Source organism: Odontesthes bonariensis, chromosome 19, assembly GCF_027942865.1.
Source record: "Odontesthes bonariensis isolate fOdoBon6 chromosome 19, fOdoBon6.hap1, whole genome shotgun sequence".
NCBI lineage: Eukaryota > Metazoa > Chordata > Actinopteri > Atheriniformes > Atherinopsidae > Odontesthes > Odontesthes bonariensis.
This window is the reverse complement of record NC_134524.1, coordinates 30,322,277-30,342,222: the sequence shown is the minus strand read 5'-3', so window position 1 is coordinate 30,342,222 and position 19,946 is coordinate 30,322,277. Positions and strand designations below refer to the sequence as shown.

The 19,946-nt window shown below is 38.0% G+C and overlaps 1 protein-coding gene across 2 annotated transcripts in view; it reads left to right on the top strand.

Annotated features, from left to right (window-relative positions):
* Positions 1 to 19,946, top strand: part of eml3 (EMAP like 3) — a 76,490-nt gene that overhangs the window by 34,836 nt on the left and 21,708 nt on the right. Inside the window, exons 2-9 of one of the 2 annotated variants that reach the window (XM_075450683.1) lie at positions 4,454 to 4,630; positions 4,826 to 4,946; positions 6,510 to 7,010; positions 10,359 to 10,469; positions 10,681 to 10,709; positions 16,025 to 16,060; positions 16,614 to 16,734; positions 16,952 to 17,101. In XM_075450683.1, the coding sequence (XP_075306798.1) occupies positions 4,454 to 4,630; positions 4,826 to 4,946; positions 6,510 to 7,010; positions 10,359 to 10,469; positions 10,681 to 10,709; positions 16,025 to 16,060; positions 16,614 to 16,734; positions 16,952 to 17,101 (1,246 nt within the window). The remainder of the gene's footprint in view (positions 1 to 4,453; positions 4,631 to 4,825; positions 4,947 to 6,509; positions 7,011 to 10,358; positions 10,470 to 10,680; positions 10,710 to 16,024; positions 16,061 to 16,613; positions 16,735 to 16,951; positions 17,102 to 19,946) is intronic. The other variant, XM_075450684.1, reaches the window with a different exon arrangement.

The window sequence follows — 19,946 nt, the reverse complement described above, 5'->3', positions numbered from 1 at the left end:
TAATTAGAGCTTTATTAAAAAAAAAACTCTTGATCCAGGGCTGTTAGATAATTCTAGACCTATATCCAATCTCCCTTTTATATCTCACGTTCTTGAAAAGATCGTTGCAACTTTGTGATCATTTATACAGAAATAATTTTGAGCAGTTTATATGTCACATCATTCCTGTATGTATCTTGGCTTGTATTATAGTCTTGCATTTTGAGGTTTGCAGTTTTAAAACATTGAATGGTTTTAAATTAAATAAATAAATTAAATAACTAAACTGGCAGTGATTTAAGGTTTGAGCAAGGGTTTGTTTTATGGTTTTGTCTCATATCACTTGAGTGTGTATAGCTAGGGGGGCTGCACGGTGCTGTGGTAGTTAGCACTGTTGCCTCACAGTAAGAGGGGCCTTTCTATGTGCAGTTTGCATGTTCTTCCTGTGTGTTTGTGGGTTCTCTCCAGGTATTCCAGCTTCCTCCCACCATCCAAAAAGCATGCGTGTTAGGTTAATTGGTGACTCTAAGGTGAGCATGTGTGTGGTTGTTTGTGTCAATTGTTTCTGTGTAACCCTGTGATGGAATGGTAACCCAGTTGGATTAAGCAGCTATAGAAAATGGATGGAGGGAGGGATTGCCAGGAGTCTCTGGGTGCAGCCTTTTGTGTTTTTTTTATGAGCTGTGTCTGGCAAGGCTTTGTTAGGTTGTACCAATCAATGGAAGACAAGTCAAAGGATAGCTGTGCAAGTTTTTTTGTGTGTCGAGTTGTATGTGTATGTGTGATTGGAACGGCTGCTTTTGTCATGTCTCAGGATGGAACAAAGCTGTGCATGGTAAACATGAATATTTTCTGCTGCAGCTTAATTTGCAAAGCCATTTTAAGTGTTTTCTTTGCCCTGCACCATAGTTCAATAAAGTGCAAGCATAACCGGACCTGCAACTTCTAAGGAAATGATTTGCTTGCTTAATAAAATTGTCGGAAAGAAGTCCTCAGGCACATTTTTTTTACTTGACAAATTCTTTAAAGCCTCACAAATTCAGTTTTAGCAAGTCTAACTGTTGAGATATACAACCTGGAATTTTACAGTAACATTCTTTGTAGTCGTCTACTTAATTTCCCCTTGAATCTAAATGCTCTGAAGCAGTAGCTCTACTTCAAGCCCCCAAATATACTCTATATCTCTTTCATTTGATATTTGATTTCAGTAATCAAAGATCATGACCATAGTTCAGATAGTAAACTGAAAGCTTTGTTTTTAGTTACTACTACCCTTTGACCACAGTGGTAAGGCACGGCTACATTACTGTTGACGCTTCAGAATCTAACCATGACAGCGATCTAGTTGTTAAGTCACATGTTATAAGGGATGGGGAGATGCAGTCTATTAAATATTTGGATAATGGTGCATATTTTCAGACATAAGATCTTGGAAATAGATTAATTGTGCTGAACTTTGATGTTATAAGAGTTATAAGAGTTGTGTAAAATCTGGGAAAGAAAAAAGAGGAATAGGATTTCAAATTAAAGACAAATTAAGAAAAAAAGAAGTATGGATAACAAGATAGTGCCTCATTCATTCAGGTGAAAGCTGCTAAATTAAGCAACACCAGGGAAAGTTTTACTAGCATTTGCCATAAGATGTAGGCAAATTTGGACCTATAGAGAAAACATATTTGTATTTTTCTCCATTGAGCCTGTAGAGATTTTCACAAGCTAAACAGGTTGGCTTCTTACAATCAAACTCGAAAATACTCAACAGGAAAATTCTCGATTCTCAATACCATTTCCGAATGGAATTTAATGCAATTGTTTCATCATTTTACATATTGGTTCCTTTACTGCTGATAGAATGATTTGGTTATAGAAAAAAGAAAAAAAAAAGGCTGAGATTTTCCCTAGAAAATAAAACAAAGTAAAGTGTTACTTTGAAGAAAAAAACGACATCACCAAGTTAAACTACTTGTCTTAAACAAATAAGCTACATGATTAAATAAATATCTTAATATTAAGCCCTTCCTGGTATTTATGTAGGCTGTCAGTACTAAAACAATAATCAGTAATGAGGCTAAGATGGGATAAATATAATCATGTGTTGAAATGTATGGTAACTTAAGTTATTTGGTTGATACATCAGGGTATCTCCCAGTTAGCTGCACACTTACTGTATCATTTCTGAGACTCGGATATTCACTTAAGCTTTTTTCTGAATAATTAAATGTGACTCATATGTACTGAATGGCAGCTCTTCCTTTACAATGTGATTGGAAGTAGAAGGGATTTTCTTGTAATATCAGTCTCTGCAAGACACTGCAAATATATTGGTTGTTTTCTGCCTTTAAAATTATGCTGAAGGAGTACATAATATACAGTGTTTTTTGCTTGCTGATTCCAGTTGTCTTCTCCATTAAGTCAAAACTTACATACCACAGGTCTGAATAATTATTTCTCTTACACCATAGATCAAGTGGCCAAGCAAAATGACAGTAAGCTGCTTACTGAACAGACCTGCAAATGGTGACCAGCCCCATTTTAATCGTCCCCATCTGAGTTGTTATAATTATAGTGAGACAAGGTCACGTTAATTATTTGGTCTCTTACAAAGTACGTTCACGTTGACACTTGAAAAAAACGAATTATTGTGTTAGTTTGACCAAAAGCAAACATTTAAAATGTCCGTAAACAAGTTAGTCCAGCTCAAAATTGTGCTTTTCAAAACCATACTAACACACCCAGATAATGCAGGTGGAGGCTTGAAACACTCCTGCATGAATACGATCAAATTCACTCAAGACATACATGTGCGCACACAGAAAGATTCCTGCTGCTTCCTGGTCTTGCATAAGATGTATGGTGACTATTAAACATAAATAAACATTGAGATTTCTGGCCAAATGTTAAAATCTGTAGTGCACAGATTCTTTAGATGGTCACAAAAATCCCTGTCGAGACCAACAGTCTTTGATTTAAGATGATGTTCATTTGTCGTGCTCCCAATCCCAACTCACCATTTTCTATGTTTTCTATGTTTTATTGTAAATGCAATAATAGTTTATAAGATTTATGAATCTTAGCATTCACTGCTTATTCCATTCTTTTTGGAACTGGAGTTGAAAAAGCGGGCAGAGGCCTCATACAAGTGAAGGCATGTCAGGATTATGATTCACTTTGACCTTAAGGATAATTTTTATTTCAACTGTTTTCACTGAAAGAGGTATTTCATCATCATTACTGTTGCAAAATGCCTGGAGCTGTTCTAGCTTTGAGGTGAACTGAATATTTCTTCAATAACAAGGTCTATCTGGAATTCTCATGAACTGATAATTCCTCACTGTGACGGTAGGTACACAAGAGAGTACAGCACACAAGACGGATCAAATAGCTATGATGTTGAGCGAGGATGCCTGATGTTTCATACTACTGAGTATCCTCTTACTTTGCACTTGTAACTCTTTATTTCAGATAGAGGAAAAACTTTTTGAATCACGAACCAAAAGCTTGAATTCTTTGAGGCTTGGGTTTCACTGATGAAAAACAATATTTCTCAGAAATAAGGCTCCAACTCTCTTGTGCAGCCTTTTTTTTCAATCTCCTTCTGAAAATTGAACTTGGATTGAGATCCACGTTGTTTTATAGCCACATTGAGTTACTATGCATTTTCTGAGGGAAAGTTTGAATGCTCCTGCTCTGTGCATAAGAAACCTCTGGCAAGTGGAAGTGCATTTAAAACAAAAAATGTAATAAAGTAACATCACTTACTTATTAGGAGTTTTTGGTAACATCACACACATAGCAGGCATGAAAAAAGTCCACAGAAGACAAGACGCAGACATACTCGCCTTGATACTACATATATGTATACACACACATACCCACAAACACATCTCAAAAGTGCATTGTAAAATTTCTTCCAAGAATTGCTTTTACTGGACAATTAAAATGGTCATTCACTCAAATCACCCACATTTTCTAAGAATTCCTATCATGAGCTAATCTCTATTTGCATTTACTCAAACTTTTCCACATATTTAAGTTGAGAGATGAGATCTCTCTCAACATTAAGGATTCATTCCTTTGTTGGCTAATTTTAAGTTTCAGTAGCTAACATTAGTAACCAGCCAATGAGGCTCAGAAAAATCTGATTTTAGTGAAGTAAATTCATCATGTGCAAAGTGACACATTCAGCCAACTTGTTGAATTATCCTCCAGTAACCTGCAAGAACTCTCTCACACTTCAAGAAAACTCTTCTCTTACAATACAAGTTAAGACAATAGTTGATTATCAAAAATTTAGTTGTGACACTAACTTTGAATCAATATTATCTGTGGTTACTGTCTCAATTATATATCAACAGTTTTTAAAGCAGTAGTTTAATCCAGGCTCAGTTTGTCAGGCAGGCTTCACACCAGGCTTTTCATGATGAGGCCTCGTCTCGGAGACTCATTTATCTTGACGATTCTGGTCTGTTTGTAGATGATGTGTCAGCAGACGGCAGTGCTGATTATCCAGAACGGGCTTCCATGATGGAGGTGCGACTCCAGGCACAGGAGGATGAGATCACGCTGCTAAAATCCTCGCTAGCTGATGCCCTGCGCAGGATTCGCATCCATGATCAACTCCTCCCATTACTGAAGCAGCAGCTGATAGCAGGTGGGTGTTGAGCTTTGGGAGTTTTGGGAGTTTGGGAGCATCGTATCAGAACATTTCAAAGAAGCCGGGCCTTTCGACGACCCATGCTTTTAATTTTCTTTTTCATTGTTTGTTCGAAACAGGGCTTTTTTTTTCTTGAATGCATCAGTATATAACCACTTACAGATAAATAATAATCCACTTTGATCTCCTTAGTGAACCCAAGTGCTGCACGGGTGCTGAACCAAGTGTGTTGCTCAGATGGTTGCACCAGTAGCGGAAAACTATCTGCCAACTCAGCCATTGATGGGAATCGCCACCCTGCCACTGCTACTAGGTGATTTAAATCCAAACCAAGGCCTTTAGCCATAGCAACACTTCTGGAACGTCTTGCTATTAATTATGATGCAGATGTTAATATGAAAGAGCAGCCACATAGACTGTGTGCCTTAGCCATGTCATCGAGAGATTTGTTTTGTTGCCAGTTTTTATCTGTCTGACATGCAATCTATAGCAAAAACAGACTGTTTAAATGATCTGTTGATGGTAATAATGATACCAGCAACATTACATTGCTAACTTTTGTCACTATAGTTTCAAAGTACAGCAACCTCTAAAAAGTACAAATGTACATGAAAATGTCAGCTTTTGGAAAAGTCAGTTTTGTTGACTTAAAGTAGTGTCAAGGAAGGCTAAAACACCAACTCTTAACATTCCAGAAGCATAACAACTGCGACTCCCAACACAGCTGCCTGCTGTCATTTCTTTTTCTGAAGCATGTTTTGCCATTCTGTTAAAAAAAAAATATATATATTTTTTTATAGAGAATCAAAAATTATTTGGAAAAGCATGTTTTGCATGTTAATTTTTTTAAACATTTAAACAATGCGGAACAAGTTAGTATTGGAGGGCGTACATCAGAGAACATGGTGTGACATTGGGACTGATCGTGGACCAGCTTATGTGCCTGCCCACATACAGACGGTTGTGTTTTAAATATTATGAAATTTGAGAACATGGTGTTTTCTCAAAACTAATTGATGATGATATTGATGACATTACGTACTTTACATTCCAGGGGAGAATCAATGAGGGGTTGGGGGATGTTTTGCTGCAGGTAGTTTGTGATTTCAAACACGGTTGTCACTCGGTGCTTTACCTTTACAAGTGTGATACTACAGCATCTTGTCAAGCACCAGCACACCTCTAGGCTATGCACAATTTGTTTGGATGAGGAGGACAAAGATGGCATACCATTACCTCCTCTGTCACCCAGCCTCAACCCCATAGAACTTTCTACCCATAGTTTAGGATGAGCTTGACTGAATGGTTTGAACCATTCAACAAAGGCACACCTTTTCTGGGAATGTCTTCAAAGGGGATTGGGAGGGGTTCTGGGAAGCTAGGTGGCTATTTTGAAAGGTCAAAGATCTTGTTGTCTTGAATTGCTTCCTTTGGAATTGGTGTTTTTAGCATTTTCTGACAGTATTGTATCGATGTACTTTAGGAGGGGCCTGTACAAGCACAAAGAAAAAAATCTGTATATTTTTTTTAATTTATTTTAGCGATTGCATTTTTATTAAGGATTAAAGTAGAATGTATATTACTATAAAGTCACAGAGGAAACTTCATGCAAGTTTATTCAATTATATTATAAAAATAGGGTTAAAGAACATTTTGTGATGAAAGATATATTTTTGGTCTTCTCTGTCTGTATTTCTCTAAGTTGGATCGTCCAGAGCCTTTAAGAGGAAGGATGATCAGTGGCCATTGTTGTTTTTACCTTTAGTATACAACAGAGGGATGTTTGTCTATTCAGATCTTTGACTATGTTCAAATGTTTCTGTAATCTTCCTGCATGACTGTTCTGTGTTGTTCTTAACCTTTGAACTATCTCTAGCCAACTGTCAGACAGCGTTGTGAACAGTGCTAACGGCCACATAGGAAGCCTAATGTCCATGGAGGTCCAAACAAGACCAGCAACACAAGACAGGTCAACTCAGACAGAGATGACTCTGTTATTGCAAAATGCCGGGCAGGTCCAGGTCTCTCTCTCAAGATGTGCCCAGAGCCTGCAACTTGAGGATGCCCTCCCTCCAGGGCAGCAGACTGTGTTTGAGGGGACCCGAGCCAAGCTCCACCGTGTTCCTGGTATGGAGGAGGAGGATGAGGACCAGGAGGAGGATGAAGGAGGAGGGGAGCAGGAAATGGAACTGACTTGGACATCCTCAGTGGAGGAGTCTATTCAGCCAACCATCATCCAAGGCCTCCAGAGGGAGGAATTCCAGGATGGAAACTGCTCACCAGATGAGCCAGGCTCTGCCCCAGTCTCAGTCAGAACTTCGGACCAAGTCTCCCGCTCTGGGCCCCTGTCCCCCATCCAGGAAGGAGAGAAGACACTGTGCGTGATCGTGCCTCACAGCTGCTCTTCTGCTCAACTAAAATCATCTTTTCTCATCACTGATTGCATGGCTTTTAACAACGAATCAACCGTAACACTGTTTGTCTGATTTGAATTCTGCAAACCCCAGTTGTGCTACAAACCCCTTCATGCAATGATCAGACTCAGGTCCCCAGGGTGGGATTATGCCATGTTAGAGCAGGAAACCGGGGGGGGGGTGCTGACACTGCATTCTTTACCATGTGTTTGAGTAGAGGGCTGAGAAAAAAAAAAAGAATGGTTGTAGAATATAATTGTAGCACTCAGTCACTCTGAGTGACATATCCATAATTAGCTTGACTCCACAAAGGATTTGAATTGGATGGAAAATGTGATGTGAGGGCAACTGAACACGGAGTATACTGAAAGAATATACTGAAAGAGGTATTCCTGGAGTTACAGTATGTATACACTTAGATTTAAAGAAGTATGGGGTTTCCAAGACTGAACAAATGTAAGTTTTCAAAGACAGGAACTGTTTGATGTGGAATATTGATCCAAACAGGCTACACCAGAGATATGTTCATCAGAAGAACCTCCAAAAGAGTCCCCTCAGTTACTGTACAACTAAACTCTCCAAAGTATTAGTTCATTAGTGCCACTAAAGATCGGCCTTGAACTGGTTTTTGCAGAAATACAGAAACTTCTTTTTTTCAGTGCAATTCTGCTCTTACCTTTTAATCCCTCTGAAATTGTCATCCTCAAATAAATCATACTCTTGCATGAAGTGTTGTGTTCTTTTCTATGAACCATTTCAAATAACTGCCTTTCCAATATTCAGCAGAGGGCATAGTGCTGGAACCCTGTCCCTTTTGTCTACTGGAATGAGTTCTTGTTCATGCATGATTTATTTGTTCTAATTCCTTGTTGTGGCTCGAAAGATGGTTTCATCTATGATGTATAACACATGCTTCCGAAATTCAGTTCTGTTCTGTTGTCCTGGAAACCTGAGCTATTTCCCTCTGCTCATTCCGCTTCAACTCAACTTTCAACAATCTATTTCCTATTTAGTGTGATTAAGGAAGTTGCAAGTTAACTGTTACCCAAAAGGCAAACATTTAATGATGAGACATTCTCATAATATTCCAAATGTATTATTCTTGTGTGTATTATTCTTACAATTCTGATATGAATGGCAGTACTATGCAAAAGTCAAGGAACATTTAAGAGTGATCAGTTTTGTGAGATTAACTTCACTGAAATTTTACTGAGGTTTCAGTCCTTGATTGACTTTTTAGGGCCATGACTGGCTCCTGACAATTGTTAGCAGAAGCCAGGAAGCCAGCTGATTTCAGGATGATTATCATATAAACTCTCTTGACTCCTCACACCTACAGCTGTGGGCTTCGTTAAGCAGATAGCAGCCTAGCACTCTGAAAATGTAAGAAATGGTTGCACACAAAGCAGGAGACGGCTGTTAGAAGATGGCATAGTGTTTAAGAACTTATCTGTTCCAAATGTCATTTACTTATGACACTCAACAGTAACAGTGAAGGTCAAGATGAGAAAGACCAAGAAAACTGCTTAGGATAGCAAAATAACTATTTAAGAACAAAAGGAAGATTTGGCAGTCCATTCTACTGTAACATCTACACGGACATGATCTTCAAGAAAACTTTAAAAAAAAAAGTTAACATCAGAATTTTTTACATGAGCAAGTTTATGCATTTTGGACTGATGTAGACCTGCAAAAAGCAATGAGCGTATTTTGGACATGTTCAGGTGTCTCCTCTTGTTCAGCTTGGGATTTATTGGGACTTGTGTTGCAGCCCGTGGCATAGGGAACACTTCCCTTGTGGAAGGAAGAATGGATTCATTAGATACTACCATAGAAACCCATAGTTACAATTAGATACTTTTAAATTCTGACTGCAAACTGTAAAAAAAAAAAAATAATTGGATAGAGAAAGATTAATGCAATAATGGTCTTAAAAACACCTCAAAATTGCAAACTGAAGGTTTTACGATTTACCTCAGAAGAGGAGTGACTGACTTTAGAGCAACCTTTCGCCTTTTTTTCTTATTTTGAACTGTAGGTTTTTAATATGAAATCCCTAAATGCATACCCTCTAGGAATCAGATAATATCAATTACCTATTAATTTACAGTTAGAGGCATTTTGACCAGGATGTCCAAAGTTGGCATATAACTGTGATTTGAGAAGTAGAGTTTGCCAACTGAGTTTCATTTCCTAGATTTTTAAATTTGGTTTTTTGGTCATGCTTCTTGTATGCTGGCATATCCTCAGGAAACAGGGCATGTTGCTGTGTTGCAGGAAACTAAGTAACAGTAAGATATTAATCATACTTTGTGTGTTTGCTTCTAGGCACTTAGATTCAACAATTCAGTAAATCCTCAAATTTATTCTGCTCATCAACAACTCAACTTAAGTATCTAAAGACCACTAGATATAATTGCTTGTCTACCTGAATTATAGCTGTAGTTTTTCCATTTCATCCTCTTCTTTACATGTTTGAGACGGTGGATATCTCTAACATAAACACAAGCTCATGATTGAGAGGTAACAAGCAATTAGATGTCCACCACTTATAATGACTTGTTAGACGTCATCACAACTTTTACTTGATATGTGGAGAGCTGAGTAGACATCTTGGCCAGATTCTTCTTTTCTTTTCTTTTTTCTTTTAGAAAGGTGAAACAGCATCCCCAGGATTGTAATGTTTATCAAAGCTGCAGATTCATTAGCTGTAGTCACACAGCTGGAAATACTCTCATGAGTCAGTAAATGCAGGTTTCCACATGTGGTTCCAACAGATTCCACTCCAAAAAATCTGCGTCTTACATGTAATCTATCCAGCATGATTAGGTCAGTGGTCAGTCAGCAAGTATCCTCGGACAGAGATCATTTATATTATGAGAAAAATAACAGTTCTTTGTGTACTTTGTCATCCTAAGAATTTATTATATTATTAATATTTTTCCAAGGCTACCTGTAGCTTGTACTAGTCACCTGTTGAGCCTCTGGCAGCAAAGTTTGACTTGCTTGCATTCGGCCGCAGATACAAAATGCCACTTTGCTGGACAAATAGACTTAAGAATGCTTTTGTCACTGCTGCCATTCATGTTTTAAATATGAGATTTTATCACACCAGATCCATTCTTTGGGCAAAAGTGATATATAATCCAAACAATACAAGCACTGTCTTGTTTCTCTGTTTACATGCATGTAATCTTACTGGTAACTTGTGGTCCTTTGCATGCATCAGTCGTGGGATATGTCCATCCATCTGTGTGGGGATTTATGTGGAGTGTCTTAGTATGAGAGCTGAGTCTTTTATGGTGCTTTAGGGTTCGTAGAAACAGTGAGAAACTGGGGAACCCGGAGAGGCAGAGGAAACGTCTGGACAAGAAGGCAGCGTCTTCAGCTAACCTCCTCACCCGCTCCCCAAGCCTGGAGAAGTAAGCCATCACTCACAGCTGTCACTTTTTCCTTTGGCTTTAGCAGCCTCGCTTGTCTCATTAAAGAGACACCCATGTGAATTATAATGAACTTCCATTCCCACAAAAAACCTCACATATGCACAGATTTTCTGAAGTTAGGAACTAATTGATGTAGTGTATAACAAGGTTTCCTATATCTGTCTCACCTGGTTGTATTTTGTCCCCACAGCCGGGCTAAAGAGCTGATTGCCAGTGCTGGTAAGTCGATTAAACTTTTCTGTAGCAACCTGTTTTGGAATAGGGGTTTGCATTTAGTATGTCATGTCACCTCCAAGTAACAGCAAAAGATTATCGCCATCTAGCTTGACCAAAATGTACATCACTGACCTTGCATAGCAATTTCTACGTAATGCAGACCCTACACTTGTGGAAGTTCACTTCTGCAATCTCATCATTTGACAGGATTTTGTTTGTCCTTTTTTCAAAGTGACTAATTTTTCCTTTTGTTTAACTCAAACAAACCATTTGAGCACCCATAACACTTTTTTGTAATAATTATCGAGTCCTGCGTGAATCCCTATTTGCTGTTAAAATGAAGCACTTGTTGCAGGTTGTCTGCAGTTATTTTGAATTATTTGAACTGGGAGGGGACACGGTTGGCAGTTGGCGGGTCACACCTACATTTCCAGTCAAAAGCTTGTTTGGGCCACATGTACTGAAAAGTTTTGTCTAAACTTTTTTCAAAGACTGCACTCTGTCCCGATAAAGAAAGTACACCACCTTTCAATTCTAAACTTTATGTATCGTAAAACAATTTTAATGATGAAAAAAAGTCTGGTCCTTACCAGGTCTTAAAAATAGGGAAATGCAACCTCAGACAATCTAGATCTAAAAAAAAAAAAAGTATATTACTACTTTTTAGACTCAAAATGCCTCAGTTAGCATGTTAAATTCTAAAGACTCCACATAGATGTTTATAATTGTCTACTTATGTGTTTTATATCCTATACATTAACTCTAACCTTAACAATATAGCCTAGTTCAAATGTGTAACCCTAACTATAAGCATGCGAGAGCACAATAGAAAATTAAAGTATTATCAGTAGGAGAGAAGTAGAAAAGAATCAATAGCTGGTAAAAAATTGGGCTAAAGGTGGCAGAAACTGACAATAATCCCAAGTACACTAGCAAATCTAAGACTCAGTGGCAGAAAAAGAGAAGAATTCAAATGTTAGAAAAGTCCAGTAAAGTCCAGACCTCAACCCAAATGAAATGCTGTGGTGGGATCTTAAGAGAGTTGTGCATAAATGTCCTCAATTCTCAGTGAACTGAAGTAAATATGAGAGAGTGATGTCATACAGACAATGATTGTTTCATTTTGATGAGTTATTGCTACTAAGGTGGTTCAACAAGTTATTGAGAGTTGAGTTGTGCTTAGTTTTTCCACACACTTCTGCATTTCAATTTTTTTATTTACCTAATTATAAGAGCCAGTAAGGTGCAGATGATATGTCTTTGAAATTTAGAGAAGATGTTTTTTTTTCTTCTCATGACTGTATATCAATCTTGAATGCTTTTTTTAATTCTTGCTTGTTAAGCTGCTGTTAATGTTCCCTGTGTCCTGTAACTGGAATAAGCTTTCCGGATTGTATTACATGTCCTCCATATTTTAGATATGATTAAGCTTTTAGGTTTTCATTTTTATTGGTGCGTTTTTTTGCTTTCAACATATGCTATTGGCCGTTAGAGAGAGAGAAACTAGATGCAGCACAATCAAAGCTCAACTTGTTTTAATGTGCCAATGTTGACACAAGAGACACATTAGACTAAGACACGCCTGCAACCACTTGATCAGATATCAGACATCATCAGACATGTAGGAAAGGTTGAAAAACAGGTATCTCTGTGCTCTTTGTGAGTTTCTGATCCTGAATGGGGTTAAAGTTACTGTAGCTATATTCTTATGCTGACACAGACTTCTGTTGGTTGTTCTTTGAACCCTGAGATAATGTTTCATACTAATGACGCTTAAATAGTTTATGACAGTTTTTTATATGCCAACACAAGATAAAGGGCGGCATGTTCCAACGTAAACAGGGCCCTTTGATTTACAGATGACCTTTGAACAAGAGTACAGCTCAACATTTTGTTTTTCCCCTCCCTCTTTGTGAATACATTTTGGGTTTTTAAAATAAAATATTGGTGATCATATTCACTTGAGGTTTTGCTTGAATTTGTGTGTTGGGCGAAGCCTGAGATGAACTAAAATTGTTGTTGTTCCCAGGCAGCTTCTCACTGATTCACACGTGTAATCATTTGTACAAAAATGTGTGGATTTCTCTCAAAACCATAATTGCAGTGAACATAGCTTCTTTGGGTATTAGCTCCTTGTCTGGTTATGATTAGCGTCAATTCAGGTCTCATTCCCTCAAAAAAGACTGTTAGGGGACACTGAAGTTGTCAAGAATTTATACCCTCCTAATCTAAGATTAAAAATGAAAATAATTTGATCATTTCTTAACTAGTCTGTACTAATAAACTTTAATCTTTTAATCTTTTCACCTTAACTTTGCAGATTTGTAAGTTTGCGTCTACAATAATTTCAAGCAATGTGTCAATGAGGGAATGTGGCTTTGAGTGGTCACCAAAACGAGAATGCCCTCTGTTCATCATCTCCCCAGTGAATTTATCTTGAGTCACATGATTTAGATGTCCACCTAACCCCACCTCCCAATTTAACAACTAAGTAGAGGAATTGATCAATGTTTTTAAAACAATCACAAGAGCCTTTCTCATTCTGCTCTTTCACAACAAAATGTTCTCAAAAAAAGACCAAGAAAACGAACATTACGATGTAAGATTACGAGTCTTTGTTAGATGTAGAGTTTTTGCAGTGGTCAGTGTCCTTTTAGAGCACCTCTAAAGGGAAAAATGATGTTTTTTCCCTTGTCAAAGCATCATTATAGTTTGTCATTGTACTCATTTAGCTTATTACTTGGCTGGGATATCTTCAGTCAAAGTTATATGCTGTGTCATACAATGGGAATACGTTTCTTATTCAAAACCAGTTTGATGAGATAATTTCTTCCTTTTTCCACATAATTTAAAATCTTAGATTTTTATTTTTATTTTTTTTCCACACAATTATTTATACTGCAATAATATAATTGCAATAAAATGTTACATTTTCAATTCAAAAGTTTTCATTATTTATTTATTTACTGACTTTGTTGATGATTAAATCTGTGGTTGCACCACTCTTCAAAACTAGTGTTCCAGTTAACTAAAAGACAGACAGTTTATTATCTAAGTGCCTTGAGATGACATTTGTTGTATTTGGAGCTATATAAATAAAAATTAATTGAACTGAATTGAACAAAGCGGTTCCAGTTACTGCAAATGTGACTCTCAGCCCTCACCCTTCTCCCCTGCTTGACAACTGAGTGTTTTCTGAAAGTGAAAGATAAACTGTGACTAGTTGCAGAACAAAGCAATGATTAAGATAAATAAAGTGTCATTTTCCTAATTATTTCACAGTGGTTATGTGCTAGATAAAAAATTAAACACATCTGCACCTACGCACTTCAACGCATTTTGCAGGATGGTCCCACATGTCAGCATAGAAAAAAGGGAGGAGTCACCAGTTTGAAGTGTTCATTATATGTTACACCCACACACTGTCATTGATTACTGTCTACACACCCTTTTGCCAAAGACTGCAGTCCAAAAACACTGAACACAGCAGAATGATAAGAACCAATATAATTACAAGCCAAGGGGAGGTCATGTCTCCGTTGGAAAACACACCACAGCTTACAATATAGGCTGAGTGATTACTTTGGTATGAACTTGAATGATGCTTTCAAGAAAGATCTGCTTGGTCTGCTTTGAATTAAGTTGTGCACTGCAGATTTAAAAAAAATAATCACAAGATTGAGAGTTGTTTTTTTCTCTCAAACTCTAGTATGGGATGGGTGTCATGTGTCTCATTGAACACCCAGTGAGTTAGCTTATTTCCCAACTGAAGAACTTAAGTTCCAGTTCCAGTCAGAGCACTGAGTCATGTCAGTTACAGAGAAGTATTGATTTGCTAACATTAAGTAATAAACTTCCATACTTACTTACATAAATCTGAAGTAGTAAAAATTAGTAAGTAAAAAATGACTTCATTATGAATCAATACCCATAGGTAATTTTCAGACATTGTGACAACATTGCAAGCGTTTTTAAGTACATGTTGTTTTTACTATGATGTATAAATTCTGTGGACATATTACATGTTTGAGTTACTCAAAAAAAGCGTGGTGTAAATGCTGACCTCTACTTAAAGAAAACTTATCAGCAGTAAAACTGTTTTCACTCAGCTTTATCTCCAATTGAAATCTACTAGGTGATTTAGAGACCTTCATGGCAAAGCATGCCCCTCACTCTACATGGGAGTTCTTGAGAAGTCAGACAGTACAGGGGCTGTGTGCTCCGTGGGCGCTGCCTGGAATCGTACCCACTGTGGTTACCCAAACTGCTGCGCCGCTCCACCTCACTTGACAGGATGATAAATGTCCAGCTCTACAGCGTAGGATGCCAGAAAACATGTTTCAAATCCTCCTATGATTCTGTTATGATCTCTTAACTTGCATCCCTTTCAAATGATAGTTGTGCTATAGATTTTTCACAGTGAGAGACAAGAAGACCTGAGAGTATTCAAATTGGATTGTGGTGCCTGGTTGGACCCTCTTAGTATGTTCTTTGAGATAATTAGATTCACACACTTGCATAATTTTTCTCTGTCATTTCTCATACATTCAAACACAAAGTCAGCTCAGTGTCCTGTCTAAAGACAATTGAACACATTGAGAGGCCAGAGATCGATCCAGTGACCTTCCAAAAACAAAAAGTGTGTTTTCTAACATTGCAGAAGTGACCAACATAGCCAAGACCTGCAATCCTAAAGTTAGTCATTTACATACACATCAAGCTAAATTACTCTCACAGCTAAATTCGGTCTTAAACGACATGGTGCGTACTTAAACTGTGCCTTGCAAAATATGATTATCTTGATTTGAATGTGAAATAAGTAACTTTAAGAATTATGAGCTAAGTAAAAAAAGAAGTGTAAAGATTGTATCTTACACAATTCAGTCTTGAATGGTGCACTATTTTCTAAATAGGAACAATAAGACTTTAGAATGTTGGTTTGATGAGGAGTTTTTCAGTGTTCCACTATTTCCTTATAAGAGACAAACGCCTGTTATTAAAATGCATTCTGGGCAATCCATTCACAAGTGGACAGTTCTACGTATAGGTGTTTATAGACTCTCAACATATTTAAGAAGCATTTAGATCAGTTCAGAGGTGTTTTGGGACACATGTTTATAAGGTCCACATATAATCTGATGTGAAAGTTATTGGCATGAATCAGGTTTATCTGAAATGTGGTCATATCTGAATCTTAAAAAATGTTCAGGTCACTGAAACCAACTGAGATTTTGCATAAAAATTATGACTAGAATGAGCTGTGATTTGAAGTTCAGAGGATCGATGTGTTGTTTTTTTTTGCTTTTATTTGTGTGCAGGATCTCCTGGCTCAAGAAGAGGAACTTACAGCCAAGGTAAATCTCCAATTAAATCCGTGTCAACCGAGCATTTGTACTTTTCAGCTGCATCACATTCCCATTCTTCTGTTGTTATTTGCCACCTGACCAGTGTAACTACACTAAGTGAAAATATTGGACTTGTTACAGTATGTATGAGTTTAATTATGTTGCCCTGTGTCTAATGCTAAGTTATGCATTTTAGCACTGTGCTACAATGACAGTAATTCTTAAACCATGTCATTTATTAAGCAAAATTAAAGTTAAAAAAAAAAAACAGTCAAGCCTTTCTGCTTTCATAGGAATTAAAAGGGTAAGTAGCAGCCAAGTGCTGCTAATTAAATGTGCTTGATTAATTGATCATCAACAAGTGTGCGTTCTTCAATTGAAGCAGAAGTTTTGGTAGTTTGCAGGTGTGTGTTAGCACAATACCAAGGAAAACAGCAATGATCTTAGAGAAGCGATTGTTGCTGCCCATCTAATTTTGATGCATGGATGCATAGTGCAACATAACTCTTTGTCTACTCCTCAGTCAGTCCAGAGCTGAATTACTCTTGTATTTGTATTTCAGAACATTCAATCAAAATGTTCATCCGCGGCCGACCCATAACAATGTACGTCCCCTCTAACATCCAGAACTATGAAGACCTAAAGATGGAGCCCCCCGCTGAGAGACTGGAGCTGGACTGGGTGTATCCTTTCAGATTGCTGTAGTATTATTCTCAGCCATGTGGTCATATTTATGAGGGCTGTGTTACATCCAGACACTGCTTGTTTCAAGGATTCAAGTTACACATTGTGCATAGGAAAGAAATGTTAAACAAGCCAAAACATTAAAACACACTTTATTTCGCAGTGTATAAATTGTTCTGTTTTTTTTTTTAATTAACCTTGACCCCGTTATGCTAGTTATGGTTACCGGGGACGGGACTGCCGGGCCAATTTGTACTTCCTTCCTACTGGCGAGGCGGTGTACTTCATCGCCTGCGTTATTGTGCTTTATCATATCAACAACCGCACACAACGTCACTATCGCAAACACACAGACTGCGTTCGCTGGTGAGCAAAGTGAATCAACTGTGTCTATTGCTCTGATGAAATGAAACCAAAAACTTTTTAATGAAGTGCATCTTTTGCCATTGATCAAGTATACATTTGAAATAAATGTAAAGATGACAGACACTGTGGAAATTACCAGTTGATGGATGTCTCACTTAAATTTTCAAAGAAGAGTCACTTCTTGTGTAAATTTTGCAAATTAGGAGATGTTAGAAATAATGTGTGTATTTACAGTTTTTGTGCATTGACGATGACAGAATGGAATGGTTCTATACAGTTTAGTGCTTGTACTGTAGAGCTTAGAAGATATTTAAATGGTTAGTTTGTTAATTCCCATATGTATCTGTGATACATGCGACCTGGTTAATTTTAAAGAGATCGTATTATGCTCTTTTTTCACAAGTTGGAAGAATTTCCTGATGTCCTAATGAAATGTTGGTGGCATACTTTGGTCAAGATAACAGAAACAGTGTAACAATTCCCGTTTCAGTCCCTTTACACCTCTCTCCTAAGCGGGGACGGAGGGAGCTATTCAGTGCTATTTCAACTGTATTTTCTGCAGGTTGAGCCTCTTTTAATGTCTATGTTGCAGCTTCACACCAACATGCAAACTTACATTCGGACACAAATTGATTTCATTAATCCTTGAAACACATTGTGCTGTACAAGAGAACACAATAGAACTGACAGCTCACAATACTACACAAAACAAACAGAGCTTAGACTATGGATAGAAATTCTACAACATGACAGAGTATTTTATCCTTTAATACTAAAAATTTCCCTTGTCTGAAGTTCAGCCACAGACATGTGGTTCTGATTCTTCTTTTAGGCACAATTGTGTCACATGTCAAGTTTTAAAGTGGCCAAGATTGTTAAAACACCACATCACCATTGGCAGGAATGCTGAAGAACCATGTCAGCCAGCTGGAAGGGTTTGCATTGTATTAGGAATGTGGCTCCATGTGTCTAAGGCCACCTTAAAATGTAGTCTTAAAGATCATATCTCACTGTGTTCTCTACATGCCACTAGGGATGGGAATTGATAAGATTTTTACGATTCCAATTCCATTTTCGATTCTGCTTAACGATTCGGTTCTTTATCGGTTCCCTTATCGATTCTCATTTGGAGAAAAAGGACGACAAACCGGTCGATTAGCATTAACTTTGATTAGTTTAGAAGTAACACGAGTCATGACCTTACAAACCCAACAACAGTGAGGTACACATTGGTCTATCATGGCCTGGGTAATTTAACTCTTCCCTGCTCTGGTGAAAGGAGAAGCTGGAGGTAGACGTGAACTGGGGGTAGTACCACCAGCCTCTGGCTCTGAGCCAGTCAGGCTCTGTCTCTCATGATTTCATCTAAATCTAATGCATGAAAAGGCATTCATTTAACCTTAACCGTTACTAATAGCAGGTTTTACAATGAGGCAAATGGCGAACATGATAGGCAGTGTTTGTTTGTTTGTTTGTTTGTTAGTTAGTTAGTTAGTTAGTTACGTGCAGTGTTAGCCGAGGACATGCTAACGTTGCTGGGTTCAGATTCACCGACGTTAATCATTCATTCATAGTTATTGCATGTTGGTAGTATTTCCTCCCTTTGGTGAAATATTCACTTTACAAGTTGCCCTGCTGTCGTCTATTTTAGGGATGTGTAATCAAACTTTTGAGCGTTTGTACCGCTTGGGCGCCATGTTTACTGTTGACTGCTGGCTGCACTGGACTCGCCACGCAACGTTGCGTGGTGACGTCATTCGCGCCCACTGGAATCGATAAGGGAATCGTTTACAAAATTGCCAAACGATTCCAAGGAATTGAAACACTGGGAACCGGTTCTCAACAAGAACCGGTTTTCGATTCCCATCCCTACATGCCACTGACTGCTTGTGAGCATATTGTGCAGGATGAATGTTAATACCAGTTGAAAATATCTTCAAGAAGTCAGTCATTGTAGTTTTTTCATTAGTTTCTGTCATCCATATTCAATTCAATTCAATTCAGATTCAATTTAAAAAACTTTATTTGTTCCTGGGGGGCAATTAAAGGCACACAAGGCAGTTATACAGAAGTAACAAATACAATGAATGAAATGAAAGAGCAGACAGTATTTTACAAGGCAATAATAAAATATAGTAGCTATTGACAAATTTTAAACTATTAGATATTGACAGATGTGCAAATTGCAGTCAATAGAGTGTTGGAGTGGAAAGCGGTAGAATAAGATTACTTTTATTTTCATGTAGTCATTGTCACACGAAATACACAAAATTACTCCTACATGAAATTTGTCCTCCGCTTTTAACCCATCCAGGTTGGCACCTGTTGAACACACACACACGCACATGATCACACACTCATAGATACAGATGCCATACACTGGAGCGCCTCGGGAGCATGGGGTACAGTACCTCCTTGCTGCCTCCTTCCCACGGCAAGGAGGTGATCTGACACCCCTCCAGCTGTCAGTTTCACCAATCTTCGAGTTGCGAGAGTGGGAATCGAACTGCCAACTTTCCAGTTAGTGGGCGACCCCCACGGACACAAATATTGCCCTGCTGGTAGTCATGATGCATTATATTTAATTAATGAAGTGTCAACTCCTCGCTAAGTTTTGTATTGATGTTCGATGCAAACACAGTACTAGACTAGAAATGCACTCAAAGAGTGCAGACCTCCGCCAAGGAAGCTTTGTCGCCACCTTGTGGCAGGTCGCAAGATTGCAGCACGAGAACAGACAAACATCCAGACCAACAGACTCGTGGGCGGAGGTAATAAGAGATTGTATAGTTGATGAGTATTCTCTAAAACAGGGGTCTTCAACGTTTTTCAGGCCAGGGACCCC